This window comes from Miscanthus floridulus, chromosome 12 (genome assembly GCF_019320115.1).
Source record: "Miscanthus floridulus cultivar M001 chromosome 12, ASM1932011v1, whole genome shotgun sequence".
NCBI classification, from domain to species: Eukaryota; Viridiplantae; Streptophyta; class Magnoliopsida; order Poales; family Poaceae; genus Miscanthus; species Miscanthus floridulus.
In genome coordinates, this window is record NC_089591.1 from 35,030,663 (window position 1) to 35,044,094 (window position 13,432).

The 13,432-nt window shown below is 45.3% G+C and overlaps 1 protein-coding gene and 2 pseudogenes across 1 annotated transcript; 1 reads left to right on the forward strand and 2 right to left on the reverse strand.

The window, feature by feature from the left end:
* Positions 1-6,715, reverse strand: part of LOC136498584 (cytochrome P450 81Q32-like) — a 40,662-nt pseudogene extending 33,947 nt beyond the window's left edge.
* A 1,690-nt stretch (positions 6,716-8,405) lies between these two features.
* LOC136495696 (dihydrolipoyllysine-residue succinyltransferase component of 2-oxoglutarate dehydrogenase complex 1, mitochondrial-like) lies at positions 8,406-10,833 on the reverse strand. Its single transcript, XM_066491556.1, has 4 exons — positions 10,750-10,833; positions 9,329-9,439; positions 8,998-9,192; positions 8,406-8,905 (listed from the first exon to the last, which is right to left on the reverse strand). Exons 1-4 carry the CDS (start codon positions 10,831-10,833, stop codon positions 8,714-8,716), a joined length of 582 nt encoding a protein of 193 aa, XP_066347653.1. The 3' UTR covers positions 8,406-8,713.
* A 61-nt stretch (positions 10,834-10,894) lies between these two features.
* LOC136495697 (putative transcriptional regulator tpeD) lies at positions 10,895-13,156 on the forward strand (annotated as a pseudogene).
* Positions 13,157-13,432: the final 276 nt, after the last annotated feature.

The window sequence follows — 13,432 nt, forward strand, 5'->3', positions numbered from 1 at the left end:
TCACCATGGCATCACCATCATCATGTCATGATCTTCATTTGCTTCACCACTTGGAGTAGTGCTACCTATCTCATAATCACTTTGATAAACTAGGTTAGCACTTAGGGTTTCATCAATTCACGAAAACCAAATTAGAGCTTTCACACGCCTCGCTTGACCATTAATGGTGTTGATGCTGCTCCTAAGCAAGTCAAGATTGTGCCACCGAAGGAGAAGAAGTGGGCGCTACCCTCTTCCCTAGATAATGATAAAAAGCGTAAACAAATGACCGTTGCTGTGCTGAATGACAAGATCAAAACCCTCACCCAGTATGCCCATGCTCTATAGCATAGGATCGATAAAGAGCACCTCTATCGTAGGAACCTAGAATATGAGCTTACTATCTTAAGCCGCTATGTTGTCAATTAGGACAAGTTTAAGAATTAAGATTTAGGTTGTTAATCGATAAGGCACGTTTAGGTCGATTATTTAGGTCATTTGCTTAGCTCAATTGTTAGGTTGGTTAAAGTTTGTGCTAGCTAGTTGAAAGTTTGTGCTTAGGTTGGATTGTGTAATAAAGTGCCTTATCAATGGAATCTTGTTGCTACTACCTGCTCTCTATTTCTGTTGTATATGTGTGTCTCCACATGTTGTGCATAAAGGTAAATAGGAAACAAGTGTGGGGGAAGCACACTGCGACAACAAAACGAGATCCGATCACAAAAATCATGAAATTCAGAAAGCAATGGACCAAATACCACGCTCGCCAAAGTTGGACCGATCTAGGCTCCATGACAGGCCGCCCGGTCAAGACTATGGGCCTGCCGGCCTAGCCCAACTCCGTCTCGCCTCACGCTTCGTCCACGGTCAGGTTTGAGTCCCGTATGTTCTATTTTCACATGTTTTGCTTTCTGTTTCGAACCGAATTGAAAATCCTTTGAAAAAACAACTTTAAAAACATGAAGGAAAGATTATTTTAGTCATAACTTGAAGGATAGATTCACATAATGCTTTTCCTGAAAGTCTTGCCACTGTTGGGAACTTATTATTAGGGATCCCATGTTACTTAAGTTGTTGTGGAATGAGATACAATAGAATAATGAGAATTTTATTGTTGATGTCTTGTCATTGGAGAATTTTATTTCAAAACTCTAAAAAATAGTTGCACCTCTTCTTTGTGGTAAAAGCAATGTCCTACCAAAGCCATACATGATATGATAGATTAGGAAAACCTTCTACATATACTATTTGTCATTGTGTTGAGTTTGGTCAAACCTTGTGACCCTTGTTGAGAAACTTATCATGCTCTCAAGATCAAGATCACGTACACTCCACATATATCTTTTGCTCCTACACTGGGAGTACGCAAAAGCATGTTTTCCATCCACTCAAAAATGCTTTACTCCTACATTGGGAATAGGCACAAAAATATGTTTGATAGGATGAATGCTCCAAGTTCTTGTAAATATCTCTCTTGAAAAAGTTTCAATTGCAGAAAAAGAGGCATGGGCTATGCAAGGGTTATTCATAAAAGAAGAGAAAAATATTGAAAAAAATAGACAAGTGTCTGAGATATTTAAAACAATAGATACTCATATGCCCGTCTGAAAAAAAGAAAGATGAATAAGATAGCCCATGTTTTCTCGCAAAAAATTCAAAGTTTTAATAAGAGAGATGTGTTTCAAGAAGCATAGTAGAATTAGGTTAGCCACCATATATATACATCCACACACATTGTCATCTTGATCTAAGAGTATGACATTTTTCTCCTTGGATCCTTGTTTTGACTTTACAATATATGCAATGCAAGTATGTTCTCATGTTCATTCCTACCCGAGCTCCATATAAGCTTTATAGAAGTAGGTAGAAAGAAGGCAAAAACATCAATGCCTTGGTAAGGATCCAAAAATACCATATATATTGAGTGATTTGAGAGTACCACAAAAAGGAGAAGGTAAGCTATGTTTTGTTTGACTTGGCTGAAGGAAGATGGTGATCTGTTTCAAGTTGTTCTGTTCTTCAACCGCCCAAAGTTTCAGGGTAGACACTTTGAATCCTACAAAGCATGCATGACTAGGAATAGTTTTATGTTGATGTCTTGTCCCAAGGTTATGTCTTAAGTAATCCATCCTTTTATTGAGGACGAGTAAAAGCCTGAGTGTGGGGGAGTTTGTTGGCTGTAGTTAACACCAATCTTAAACCATCAATATATCTTGCATAAATAACTAAAATGGATCACCAACATAGACTTAGGGGTTTAAACTTTCCATGAGTTTTGCTGCATCTGTGTTTTCAGCAGGATTTTATCAGAAAACCGCTAAGGAGGACCTATTCGTCAAAGGAAATAACGTTAATCCATGATGGTACCTACATGGAAAGACTCTAGAAGACTCCAGAAGGCAAACCACTGTGACCCAGCATGTGAGGATGACATGTGGGGCTAGCCGGCCTCACCTACAGGCCGGCCGGCTAGTGGGCCCCACATGTCAGCTCTTCCCTGCTACGTCGGTTCTCCACCGCCTTAAGGATCATATCTACGCCGTTCTTTTAAGTCAGTTTGATTCGAGGATCCAGGATGCTTGAAGGCCTCTATATATACTTGCTTGTACCCCCTCCTCTAGGCAGATCCTGAAACCCAAGAAACCAGAGCCACGATTTATATCCTCTTTATTAGGATCAGAGCTAGCAATCAAGAGAAGATTAGTCTTCTAAGTTAGGTCTAGTCTTGTATTAGAAATAGAGAGATAGAGTGTAAGAAAAGAGTTTGGAGGAAGTGTCGGCCTATCGGTGCTCTCTCTACGGCTTAAACCCTGGTGGAATCTAGTTCTTCTTGGGCTTGCTTTTGAGATTTCTCTGGTAATCAACTTCTAATTCATGTAAGCATCTTGTTCATATTGTTCTTCAGGTTTGCAACTCTTTTTGAGTACTTTAATCCTTGTTGCTCCTAGGTTAAAGTAGTATTCGTAGTGTAAGCGTGGTACATAGACTCGGTTACTCGTGGATGTACCCTACCTTCTGGATCAGTGGCAGCTCGCTAGGCTGACTCTTATAGCCTCGTTGAATCCTTTATAGTCCACCTCCTGTTTGTAGGCCGAGCAGGACCTTGTTACTATAGGAAATATAGGAAACATACTTTGTCTATGTTTTCCTTAGTAATATCCCTAGAATTGAATAATAGAAGACATAGCTTACCAAAGTTAGAATTAGAAGACCTTAGTGATCTCCCCTACTCTCCTGTTATCTTAAGTCTTGTTACTACTCCGTGTTAAGTTAGACTTAGTTATTTCTCACACATGTTTTCTTGAGTTTGATATTCTAGAATACTTTTCGGTGAAGTGCTACATCGGTATCCATGCGCTTGTGGATTATTCTATGTGCGTTAATAAATACCAATAGTTATGATACTGCGGGTATCTCAAGACACCGATTAGTTAGCCGCTCGAATGGCCCATGGGACGCCAGCTAGTATAAGCCCAAACGACCAAGACCTAGCTAAGCTAAGCGGACCTGAGCCAAACACTAAAACAAGGGTTGGCCATGATCTCTTCCCTCAGCCTTCACCGCGTGCTGCATAACTCCTCACGACCTCTCCTCCATCCCAACCTCTGGGAGGGGTGGGGAGAGATCGAGCCACGCCAAGCATGCCTGCTCTGACAAGAGCACGTACGCTGCACTGACCCCGCAAGGACCGAGGGGACAGCAGTCCCCTCAGCTTGGTTAGACCCATCCACGTGCCACGCAGCGTAGACAAGACAACACCACCGAGCGATGACGACCAGTACGACAACCCACCTTCCAAACATAGCCCGATAAGACAGACGCATGACTCTGCCCACTACTGGATGGAGGCCAACCAAGCCAACGAAGGCCACGACCCTGGAGCTCGGGATCGTGGCCACTGGCTCCACAAGCAACAAGATGACCAACGACTTGGAGGCGGCTACCAACTCTTGTACGACGCCCCCCAGAGATCAGGAGGCGATGACAAAGGCCACGGTGAGACCACGTCACACAGGACGGCTGGCAAAACACCACCGTGCCTACAGCGCTGCCACAATCAGCATAGTAGCACCACGCCACACCATGTCGCGACATGGGCACAAGACCTTGATGACAACCACGTCCGGACGTGTACAAAGAAACGGCGTTACTTGCAAGCCAAGTTAGCTAGGCTCCCTCCCTTAGGCTCACGACCTCTCGTCGGGAGAACCTTCTTCTTTGTATGTGACCTGGCCCCGAACTCTATATAAGGGCAGCCAGGACACACTTCCAGAGGATCGGACTCTCAATGCTCTCATTCAGACAGCCTATCTCCTAGCTCTAGCTCTCCTATCTCTTCCACCATTCTTGCACCCCCATTGTAAGAACTTCAGAGCATTCAAGTGAGGAACACACACTCGATCATCTCTGAGACTGGATGTAGGGCTCCGGCTTCAACTAGTATAACTTCTTGTGTCTTTTGGATGCTACCATCGTCTTCCTGGAGCAGCGTGACATTTGTATAAATTCACTAGTCGGTCTACAAAACACCGACAAGCGTGTTTCAAGTGATGTTTCAGACTCATGTTGCAAGTGTTTCTGGATGTTGCAAAAGTAGATCTCGATGTTACGTATATTGCTATGCCCATACACATGTTTCAAGTGTATATTTCAAGTGTTTTATCTGTTTCAAACATATGTTGCAAGTGTTTCATATCAATGTTTTAAAAGTAGATCTAGGAGAGCACATATTTCAATGACGCCAGTGGCTGACAGATAGCTGCCTGCTGGTGCTGGGGAGCGTCGTCGTGAGTCACCGTGAGGGCACTTGTGGCCAACAGACGCCTCCACGACGTGCATCCGCAGGTAGGGCAGGTGATGGCACCAACATGGGGCCTGGGAATGGCGCGGGTGTGGGATGGGCTGCTGGGGCACAAGATGGCCTGTTGGGGCGCGGGATGGGTGCGGGGGCGTGATGCGACGTCTAGGTGCGGGGACGCGGGCGCTGGATGGGATGCAGACTCAGGTGGAACGCGGGCGCTGGATAGGACGTGGACTCGGGTGGTGGGATGCGCTGCGAGATAACGTTCGAGAGCTGCATCTGGACGCGCCGTTCGTCCGGACATCCGGACGCTAGCCCTTCCGGGTTTTTTAGGGGAATTCACTAAACAATAGAGTAAATAAGGGCAGTCCCAATGCTAGAAACTACGTATAGTTTCTATACCTATTAATTTTCATAGACACTATGTATAGAAACTATGGTTCCAATGGATAGTTTCTATAGAATAACTTTTTATCCAATCACATACACTCTCTCTCCATTCGCTACCAATCACATCCCTTCGTGTCTTGGTTCTCGTATAGACATGGTTTCTAACTTAGACCCGGTTTCTATGATTTTTGTTCTCTCTCTTCAATAACTACCTTGCCACATCAGCAAAATGCTTAGGTGGCAGTACAATTAATGCTCATAGAAACTATAGTGATTTCTGCATTGGGAGTGTCCTAAGGTCATATCTCCACCCCAAAGATTTGGCCATGATTCTAAACTCTTAAGCACATGCCTACGTCCATCCCAATAATCTGGCCATGATACTACCACTACTAAACAAATCAACAATCAGCCTACGCACCCAGTAATTCCGTAAATCCTACGACCTGTGAAATCCACTGCAGTTTAGTTGTTTGCTATGTTCAGTAGTTGAGATTACTCAGTTTCTTCCACTATACTCTTGCAATATGTGAAACTGATTGTACCACTGTCTCTAATTCTTGCAAGTTGCAGTACGATTTGCATAACAGAATAAACTCAGCAAGCAGAGCGCTCTGATGACCTTATCGCTGTGCGCCTCAGGGTCAGATGGCTGATGCCTGCAAGTCGCCGACCATCGTCTTCCCCAGCTCCCTCCCCGCCGCGGCGGCCGCCCGGTGCTCGTCGATAAGCCGCTGCGCCCACTCGTTCCGCGCCTTGGACAGCGTTATCGCGTGCTTGTTCAGGCCGCGGATATCCACCAGCGCGAGCACCGGCACGAAGTCCTGCAGGTTGGATGCCCCGTGCATCGCGAAGTACTCGCGGACCATGGTACGGAACCGCTCGGCCTCCGACGACGCTGCCGCCGCGCCGTCGCCGTAGTAACGCTTCCCAGCGACTGCCCTCGCCACGGTGTTCAGCGCCAGCTCGAACGCGCGCGCCTTCACGTCGCAGCGCACGGGCCTGGAGGCGTCGGCCCCGGCGGCGGCGGCGGCGGCCTTGAAGAGCCGGCGCGCCATGTCACGGACCTCGCTGGCGCGGACATCCGCGTAGCGGAGGACGCGGTGTGAGGAGAAGACGTCGATGGTGGCGATGCGGCGGTGGTTGCGCCAGTTGGGCCCGTAGCTTGAGGAACCCAGCGTGGTGTAGTCGTTGGAGAGGTAGCGGGCGGTTGGCGAAGGTGACGTCGTGGGTGGTCAAACACTCCTCGGCGACGGCGGGGTCGGCGACGTGGACCACGCGGCGGGAGCCGAATCGGAGGAGGAGAACCGGGCCGTGCTGCGCCGCGAGAGCAGACAGCGTCCGGTGGAGCGGCTTCTTCAAAAGGTGCAGGTGGCCGATGACGGGCAGGGACGGCGGGCTCGGTGGGAGGCGACCGTGGCGCTTCTTGTTCTTGATGAGACTGTGCAGGAGGAGAAGAAAGATGGTCGTCGCTAGTGAGAGAAAGAAGAAGGAGAGTGTCGTCATGGCCACCATGGTTGGATCCTGGAGCTGGGTGGACGGGATGGAAATGTGTGGAGGAAACACGAGGAAGTCAGGAAACGCTCAAGTTTTAGCAGTCCAAATAGCGGTTTGTTTGACCATGGACCCGAAGCCGGATGCTTTGCCTCAATATTTGTGCTAAAAATGAACATAATCAATCGTGTATTAAGCACTGACTTTTTTTGATCTAATGCACGCTTTTTGATTTCTGGATTGGAATTCTCATACCTTCTTTGCATTATTATGTTTACTCGCGTTCCTCTATTTTTCAATCCAACATTTTGATATTGTACCCTCATCACGTTTCTATACTTTCCCATTCCTCTATCAAACATGTCCTAAATGTTTTGATACTGGCATAATGTACCCACATCATATTCGGATATTCCTTAATCTTTTCTCATTCATCATACTCTTGTGTTTTTTTTCCATTCATCTGCTCCAAATAGGCTCTAGGACAAAGGATTGAAAAACAAAGAAACGGTAGAGAACACAGGAATTGAGTATGAAGAAAGAGGATTAAAAATTACATAAAAATACATAGAAATGGTTTGGATCACAGGGATTGAAAACGAACTTTTTTTTCAAGGGTTTAATTTTTTTTTGAAGGTTGAATAGGAACTTTGAAACATGAATTGTAAATATCATCTACTATATCTAACTGACCATAATTAATTTAATTTGACCATGGCCCCTAAACATAGAGCCCACAGTCAGTCCTGTGATTTATATTGTCCACTGGTACTCACGCTTGTCTCAGATCGCTATCTTCTCAAGCTTAAAAAAGCCCCCCCGCCGGCCCGCCCCCATAAACAAGCAAGTGGTGCGATGGGTTGGCAATCTAAGACTACCCACAACGGTGAGCATCGGCATGTCGGTAAGCATGTCAGTGAGTATCGATTCATGAGAGAGCCACAATGTCTAAGCATCGCGTAGGACCCACTAAACAAATAAACAAACAAGGAATCAGGGACAGATGCAGTCAGTTTGATTAAGCCCCTTCCCTCTCTGCGCATGTGCAACTATAGTTTTTTATGTTCTCAGCATCGAGTAAAGTCAAAGCCTCCATGCCAGGCAAAAAAATTTCAGCATCGCATCACACAATGGGCTGCCTCGAGGCTAGAAGCCAAAATGTGGTTCCAAGCATCGGTAAAAACTACACGGTGTGGGTGGTCTAAGCTAGCTAATTGCCTCTTCTTCCTGACGGTCTTTGCCTTGGGCATACGAGAAAACCAGAGCTCACAACGGATGTTTGACTTCCTCTGTTTGGTGACGGAGAGCTTTCCTTTGTTCTAGAACAGACTCAGAGACTCATTAGTCATTACTCCCTTTCAAACAATTTTCCTTTCCTCTTGACCAAACTCATTCCTCAATTCGGAACCACAATTCTCTAATAGCGTGTGTGGTTGGAGAAATCAAATCATTCTGATGAGTCCATTCTTTAAATTTAGTAGAACGACTGACGATACATCAATCTATTTCATTCCTTAAACCAAACAAAATAAGACTAACCCATTCAACAGATTGGATGCATCCACTTTTCCTTTTGTTTTACTCCATCCCAAACAGGCCCTAGATGGACGAGTTTAACCACAGGAAACGTGACAGCAAGAGTAAAAAAAAGCAAACGTCGAGACCATTCAACAGAGCGAGCGATTGGAGCACCGTTTTAACGTCACATGTAATACAACCCAGACTCCTTTTATTCCAAACTGGCTAGCTGGAGGCGAAATTGTGAACCAACAAACAAAAATGCAGCAGCCTCTATTGCTCTTGCATGGTAAATAAAAATGACTGGGAACTGCATCCCGAAATGGAACATCCCGAAAATTAAACATGACCTCACATTGAGTTGAGTTTGCTGCTCTCTTCTACGATTATATAGAGAAAAACCTCACAGTATCCTCAGCTCAGATTTCGTCTTTCTGAGTAAGTAATTCTTTTTCATCAGTCAAAAATTTGCATGGTATTATTTCCAGATAAGCACAAAACAGTCTGGCAGGGCAGCGCTGGTGCATGAATTTATATGTCAAGCAGCAACCTCCTGGGGTCCTCGACCACATCCTTGATGCGCCGCAGGAAGAAGACAGCCTCTCTGCCGTCGATCAGCCTGTGGTCGTATGTCAGCGCGAGGTACATCATTGGCCTCGCGAGGATGTCACCATTCACAACCACAGGGCGTTGCACAATGGAATGCATCCCCAGAATTGCCGACTGCATTTCACACGTATCACATTTCAGATCAATAAACATCCGCATGCTACAAATGTGTCGCAAGTCGCAACTGATAAAAGCGCAGCAGCTACCTGTGGGGGGTTGATGATAGGTGTGCTGATGAGGCTTCCATAGACACCACCATTGGAGATGGTAAATGTTCCTCCTGCCATGTCATCAATTGAGAGCGCCCCCTCAGTTGCCTTCTTTGCAAGGTTCTTTATCCCTTTCTCAATGTCAGCAAAGTTCATGGTATCAGCATCCCGGATAACAGGAACCACAAGGCCCTGAAAAAGATTCCAATTAGTGATATACATAGTAAATATTCCCTCCATCCCAAACTATAGGCCATTTTGGCTTTTCTAGGTACAAGAAAGAATATGAGACAGCAGTCACCAGAGTAGCATGTAAGCAATATGGTACCTTGGAAGTGCCAACAGCAACACTGACGTCTACATAGTCTCTGTATATGATATCATCACCATCAATGACAGCATTAACAATTGGTTGGTTTTCAAGTGCAGAAACAGCAGCCTGCCAAAATAAATAGAATTAGCCAGCCATATAAATGTTCGGTGCAAAAACTTTGCAACACAGACTGGCAAGTACCTTGACAAAGCAAGACATTAGGCCCAATTTGACACCATGCTTTTTGACAAATTCATCTTTATAATCAGAACGAAGCTTCATCAAATTAGTCCTTCATCATAAATCATAAGATAAAAAAATACACCAATACAGCCTTCAAGAAATCATAATGGCATGCCAAAAGATAATTATTGAAGTCCACATCTAAAAGAAGATAAATAAGTTGAGCCGCACAATGTCATACCAGATATTTGCACAATAAGTGACTGGATTTTTTTTTGTCAGTGTTACTGAATAAAAAAACTAAGTTCTATAAGCATTCATACATATAGAGGATAATCATATATATTTTCATCTAACATAGGTTAGCATATATTTGTCAATTGTCAGAGTGATAGGTATGGATAAGCGATCAATATATTGCCATGTAGCTCAACAGATTACATTCTTTATTGCCTGAATACAGGCCACATCTTTAAACTGCTCAAAATATGGTAAGACAGTAGCAGGTGTCACCATTTTATACAGTTGCAATGATGACAGGAGCACAAATATAAACTGATCAAACAGAAATCTACTGGAAGGAACACTTGAGAACCTCAGAAGCACGGACACGCCAGGGAAGGGCCGTATCCCGTATCGGATACGTATCCGATATGGATACGCCTGGGATACGGCCCGGATATGTATCCGTGGCGTATCCGCGTACCCCAGGTTAGTTGGGCCGGAAACTGACGATTGGATACATCTCGGCCCAGCCGATACGGCCCAGCCGGCCCAATAGGTCACCGTTGCCTCCTCTGCCTCGGCCTCACGCAGACAGCCGCCTCCCCACGCGCAGCCGCCTGCCCGCCTCTGCCTCCGCCTCCCAGTCTCTCCCACGCGCAGCCGCCTCTGCCTCCGGCTCACACAGCCGCCAGTCCGCCTCTGACCTCACCGGCGACCAGCCTCCGCCCTCACCGCCAGCCCGTGCAGCTAGCCCCCGCAGAGCCCGTCCCCTTCCACCACGCACGGCTTGAGGATGGACGCGAGCACGTTCGTGGGGCGCCGTCTCCAGCTCGCCCCCGTCGCGTGCTGATCCTGGGGCCACTGACGCCTCGCCGGCGCTCCAGGACCCGCAAGGCCTCACCGGCACTCCAGGACGAGTACGCCCCGACGAGCGCGTGCCAAGAGAAGATGGTCCGAGTGGGCAACCAGCCTCCGCCCTCGTCGGCGACAAGGAGCCCCCTTGTTAGGTGAGTTCCTCACTAGCTCACTTCCTCTTCCTCCCCAATCCAATTTAGAGCTGAGCGGCTGAGCCAGTGAGGCAGTGAGCCCTGCCCCATTAGGCCAAAGGCCATTACCCCTTTCCTGATGACTGATTAGAGCCTTTTTTATTTTGTCCAATGTTCATTGTCCAGTATGGCATCTCCAAATTTGAGTAGTGTAGCTAGTGCTAGTGTTACTGCTAGTGCTAGTGTGGGATCTGGGTTCAGAGAAACAACTGATATCAAGGCTCCGCTGTGGGATCATGTCACCATTCTAGAGAGGCCTAAAGCTGGTGGAGGAAATGCTCTTTGGAGATGCAACTATTGTCCATTGGAAAAAAGCAGCAGCTACACTAGAGTTGAAGCTCATTTGCTGCAGAAATCAGGGAAGGGGATTATCAAATGTCCGAAGGTTTCATATGAAATGCTGAGTGAGATGAGGAGGGAAGTGGAAAGGTGCAAGGAGCTGGTGGAAAGAGCAAAGACACGCACCGTTGCTTTGCCTGTAGGTCACAACAAGAAGAACAAGAGAGGACCTGCTTCTATATTGGAAAAATCTTGGGCATTGCAAGACCGCAAGCACTTGGATGCTTTAATTGTTAGAGCAATGTATTCTGGAGGGGTATCTTTCAACTTTCTGAGAAACCCATATTTTAGAGAAGCTTTTGCATTTGCTTGCAGCCGCAATTTGCAAGGTTACACAATCCCTGGGTATAACAGGGCTAGGGAATCACTCGTGAAGCAAGAAAGAAGGCACATAGAGCATCTATTGGAGAGTACAAAGAGCACATGGCTAGAGAAAGGGGTCACAATCTGCAGTGATGGTTGGTCAGATCCTCAGAGGAGGCCAATCATCAACTTCATTGTTGTTTCTGAGAAAGCTCCAATGTTTTTGAGGGCTGACAATTGTGAAGGAGAATACAAGTAAAAAGAATATATTGTTGAGAAGTTGAGGTCTATTATTGATGAAGTAGGGCGACAAAATGTGGTACAAGTCATCACAGATAATGCTGCAAACTGCAAAGGTGCTGGCCTTTTAATTGAAGCTGAATATGATCACATATTTTGGACACCTTGTGTAGTGCATACTCTCAACCTTGCTATGAAAAATATATGTGAACCCAAACTACCAAGGACACCTACTGATGAGGATATGCATGTTTGGGGACAACTAGAATTTATACACGATGTTAAAGTTGAGGCTACTATGATCAAGAATTTCATAATGAATCATGGCATGCGTCTTTCCATGTTCAATGAGTTCAGCCATTTGAAGTTGCTTTCTATTGCTGAAACAAGATTTGCATCGGTTGTGTGTATGCTAAAACGGTTTGTTGAGGTAAAAGTAGCTCTCCAACACATGGTGATTAGTGACAAATGGAGCATCTACAAAGAGGATGCTTCAACTGCCCAACATGTAAAGGAAAAAATACTAAGTGATGTCTGGTGGGGCAATGTAGATTACATTCTTAGGATCACTACTCCTATCTATGATATGATACGCTTTGTGGACACCGACACCCCGTGTCTTCACTTAATCTATGAGATGTGGGATTCAATGATTGAGAAAGTGAAGAAAGAGATATATCTGTATGAAGGGAAGGAACCAAATGAGGAGTCAGACCTCTACTCTGTTATTCATGATATATTGATTGCTAGGTGGACAAAAGGCAATAATCCACTGCATTGTTTGGCTCATTCACTCAATCCAAGGTAACACTATACACTATACAGTTTAGAATTCAGCTCAGTTGCTCATGTTCTAAATTGTAATGCTAAATTGCCAAATGCAGATTTTACAGCAACAAAGTGGCTTGAAGAAGGTGCTGGCCGACTACCCCCCCACAAGGGTAAGGAGGTATCACAAATGAGGATGACTTGTTTCAAGAAGTTCTTTCACATACCGCAAGAGTTGGCTCAAGTAAAGGAAGAATACTCAAGGTTTTCTAGTTGTTCAGAAGAATTCAATGATTCTGATTCTATATATGATAGATGGGCTGTTTCCCCAATGACTTGGTGGACAAATCATGGACAATCTGTCCCTCTATTGATGAGTTTGGCCATAAAATTGCTGAGCCAACCGGCCTCCTCTTCTTGCTGTGAAAGAAATTGGAGCACGTATAGCTTCATCCATAGTGTCAAGAGAAATGCCTTAACTCCTGAGCGGGCTAAAGATTTGGTCTTTGTGCACTCAAATCTGAGGCATTTGTCAAGAAGAACTGATGCATACAAGACAGGAGAGACAAGGATGTGGGATGTTGGAGGAGATTCTTTTGATTCCCTTAGTGGTGTAGGTCTTCTGGAAGTTGTTGACCTCTCCATTGATGAGCCGGAGTTGTAGGCTGTATCATTTGGATTGGGTGATCTTGATGTTCAAAGTGTGGAGGATAATGAGGAAGCCGAGGAAGAAGCTTGATGTTGATGGCTTAATGTTATCCTATCCTACTATAGTACTATATTGCTAGTTTGCTACGAGTGTAATAGACCTTTTATTAATTTCCTATATTAGAACTTGCTATCATGTTATTCTGAGTGTAATAGACCTTAAATGTCTCTATGTTGAACTTGAACATCTATTTTGCAATTTCATATGCATTGTTATCTATTTATTAAAAAAATAGTAAAACGTATCCGCGTATCGGGTTTCTTAGGAAATTGCCGTATCCGCGTATCCGTATCCTTCTGATACCGA

What these genes read in the sequence shown, in the direction of transcription:
- LOC136495696 (XM_066491556.1), bottom strand. Translation starts at nt 10,833, where the DNA reads ATGGCCTTTGGCCTAATGGGGCAGGGCTCACTGCCTCACTGGCTCAGC. An exon ending in GGATTGGGGAGGAAGAGGAA is followed by an intron (nt 9,440 to 10,749) that starts GTGAGCTAGTGA and finishes TTATTTTGGCAG; the next exon opens with GCTGCTGTTTCTGCACTTGA. An exon ending in CTATCATCAACCCCCCACAG is followed by an intron (nt 8,906 to 8,997) that starts GTAGCTGCTGCG and finishes TGTGAAATGCAG; the next exon opens with TCGGCAATTCTGGGGATGCA.